The following is a 3,020-nucleotide window of genomic DNA, read 5'->3' as shown; positions in this document are numbered from 1 at the left end:
AGGTTAAAAATTTTCGAAATTTTCGAAAATTAAAGAGAATGATTTTTTTGATACTACTTGTTTTAACCCTTTTTCTTCACATATATCTTGAGTGGAAATTAATACACGCGAAAAATTTGGATACATGAGCATTCAGAATAACTATCTTTTTGCAAAAGAATTTTATTCAATGATCATTTTTTCTCAATGTACTAAATATTTCAATCCAACACTATGTATCACAAAGTCTACACTACTCAAGGATGTTTTTAAAACAAGCAGATGAATAAGTTTTGGGAGACAAAGTTTTGTTTAGGTTAGACAGAGTTAAGCAGTTTATTGGAGGCTGCATATCTAAACCCGTTATCCACTGCTTTAGAAAATTTTCAAAAATTATTTTGCCTTATTCTTTGACAGATTATTACAATGTTGATCAAACCTTTAATTTCTTAAAGCTGCTTCTGAAAGTCTTTTTCAAATCAAATGGATAATACAATCTCTAAAGCGCCATTTGTTTTGCTTGCCGTCTGCTGCTCTCTTTTTTCTTTTTTAGATCCAATTGTCAGTTATTCATCTTCGCATCCAAAGCCTGGTAAGTGTTTGTCTTCCGATTTTAATATATTAGTATTCGAGATGTTTAGTGCAAGGTTCAGAGAGACCCCTTAAATCTTAGGTGCCCCCCCCTTTCGAGATGAACCTGAAATATAAATGGTGGTTGAAAACCTTTGCAATTTTAGCTTCCGTTATGGCTTATTGGAAAATCTAGATACAAACATCGAAAGAAGCTGGCGAGGCGACCTTTTTTTCCGATGTGTTTCTGAGAGCATATTTTAGCTAGAAATTTTCATCTGTTCTGATCAGAACTTCCTCGAACTTCAACTAGAAATAAAGATGTGTTCTGACGAGACAGGGGGTTAATCAAGAGAGAATTGATTTAATCTTGTTGCCTAGTAACCCTAGAAATTTTCAGAACACATCTTTCATGGAGAAAAACAAATATCTTACAAATTTATCTTGACAAACCGTTTTTCCTAGATTTTAGAACACGTCAAACCATAAAGAAGTGAAAAGTTTAAGGAAACAAAAAGTGCGATAAAGGTTTTCTAGAAATCAGAACACATAATTTGTATAGAAATTTGAAAGGTCATAACATTTGGTTTCCTAGAAGATAAGAACACATATTTCTAAAAAATCTCTCCGTCGGCTGCTTCTGAAACATCAGTGATATTCAGAGAAAATGATTTTTTTATTCTTGCATGGATTTGCTTTAAGGTCATTTGAGAAATACCTGGTTGGATTTTAGAAAACGCATAAAATTTGGCATAAAAAAACATGAAATTTTTGAGTATTTAGGAACGTGCTCACGACTTTTTTCGCCAAACTGAGCCTAAAGTTTTGGGCAGGCTGGAGACCTCAAAAATGGTTTGATTTGGCTGAAATTTTGCACACTTATTCCTTGGGTGAATATCTGGGAGTGTTTTTTATCTTTTTTTTTTCTAATTTCGATTTTTGGGTCTACTTTCCGAAAAGTAAGCTAAGAAGGCTTAAGGTGGGGGTAGGTTTTTCACTTTTTTAATTACTTTCTTAAAATCTCGCTGAAAAGACTCACTATGAGACACGTACGCATTTTTCCTATTTTTCATTTATCCACTATGTCAAAATTAAATACTGGCTAGGATTGAACTTTCGAGCCTTCGTCACGTGCTATATTCCTAGATACCAACTTTTTGACCAAAACTTTTTTGAAAGTCACGTTTACTATATTCTCAAAAATGAGTGTCACATGTACATTTATTTTCTTATATTTTCATTCATCCGCTATAGCAAAATACACTACCGAACGTTCGAATTTTCAACTGCTGGCTTTAAAGCAAGAGCACAAAAAAAAAACACGTTCGAAAGCTTTTAGTAACTGTCAATCACAAAACCAAGTGTCACGTTCAATTTCTTCATTGTTCATTCAAATAATGTTGCATTTTTCTTTTTAGCTCAATGTTGCATGTATAAAAGGTCAAGAGGCCGCCAATGAGCAAATCATTTCCAGCTATTTCATTCAAAGATCAAGATGGGAAACAGCAACAGCACATCAACTATCGCTGAAGGTAATATTTCTTTTCAAATTCAGTTTTGTAATCATCTTGGCGCGGATTTTCTCCCTTACGATTTTTTAGAGAAATAATTTTTCTGAAATTGTAAGAACTGGACTATTTTTGTATCGATAGAATGCTTAAATTTCACTGAGTTGATTTCTATTTTTGTATCGATAGAATGCTTAAATTTCACTGAATTGATTTCTTAAGCCGGACATTAACGTAATTTCAAATTAATTGCTTTTATTTCTTCTTTGTTTCAGCCACAATCAAAACCTTCCGGCTCAAAGTACGAAATGACACCAGCTTGGTAGCCGATGTGTTGGTGAAAGCTCATGATAGCCTGGAGAAGACCAACTTAAAAAGAAAGCGAATTCCTCCAAAGACGATTGTTTCGTTGCGTATGCCGACAACATTCCAAGACCTGGTGGTGTCGGCTGCAACAAGGGAAAGGCGAGACCGGATGCTAGTGAACGGCGAGGAGAAGCTGGTATTAGAAATCGACGAAGGTGACGAGATATACATCGTGCTAACAAGAAAGAAGTAACCTATTAACTTTTGTACATATTTTACTTATTTTCTTGTTAGCACTTTTTTCACTTCCAACACCAGTTTCTCCTTTTCGTTCACATAAATTTGTTCTCTAAAGATAAGTAAGCGTCTTGTCTTTTCCTTGTAGCTAATCGAAGAAATCTAGGTCTTCTGTAAATCTGTTAATTCTTTTGGAATTCGTTTTCTTTTGAGGTTTGTTTTTTCCGAATTTTCGTGTGCTTTTATCGTTTTCTTTTATCCAAGCCTTGATTTTCGACTTTGAAATAAACCAGACCTAATGGTGATACGTGACATCCCAACAACTCGCTAATTTTACAAGGTTATTATTTTTAAATATTTTTATATTATTGCTGTAAACAGTAAATGTTTTTTGACAATTTATTTTTACTGCTACGAAAT

The 3,020-nt window shown here is 33.7% G+C and overlaps 1 protein-coding gene across 1 annotated transcript; it reads left to right on the top strand.

The window, feature by feature from the left end:
- The first annotated feature begins 426 nt into the window (after positions 1 to 426).
- On the top strand, positions 427 to 2,777 carry LOC136812908 (uncharacterized). Its single transcript, XM_067069428.1, has 3 exons — positions 427 to 571; positions 1,968 to 2,081; positions 2,333 to 2,777. Exons 2-3 carry the CDS (start codon positions 2,045 to 2,047, stop codon positions 2,614 to 2,616), a joined length of 321 nt encoding a protein of 106 aa, XP_066925529.1. The 5' UTR covers positions 427 to 571; positions 1,968 to 2,044; the 3' UTR covers positions 2,617 to 2,777.
- Positions 2,778 to 3,020: the final 243 nt, after the last annotated feature.

Source organism: Clytia hemisphaerica, unplaced genomic scaffold (genome assembly GCF_902728285.1).
Source record: "Clytia hemisphaerica strain Z4C2 unplaced genomic scaffold, Clytia hemisphaerica genome assembly, whole genome shotgun sequence".
In the NCBI taxonomy this organism is placed as follows: Eukaryota; Metazoa; Cnidaria; class Hydrozoa; order Leptothecata; family Clytiidae; genus Clytia; species Clytia hemisphaerica.
The sequence above is the reverse complement of the archived record's forward strand: the minus strand, read 5'-3'. Positions and strand labels throughout refer to the sequence as shown.

What these genes read in the sequence shown, in the direction of transcription:
- LOC136812908 (XM_067069428.1), top strand. Translation starts at nt 2,045, where the DNA reads ATGGGAAACAGCAACAGCACATCAACTATCGCTGAAG. An exon ending in CACATCAACTATCGCTGAAG is followed by an intron (nt 2,082 to 2,332) that starts GTAATATTTCTT and finishes TCTTTGTTTCAG; the next exon opens with CCACAATCAAAACCTTCCGG.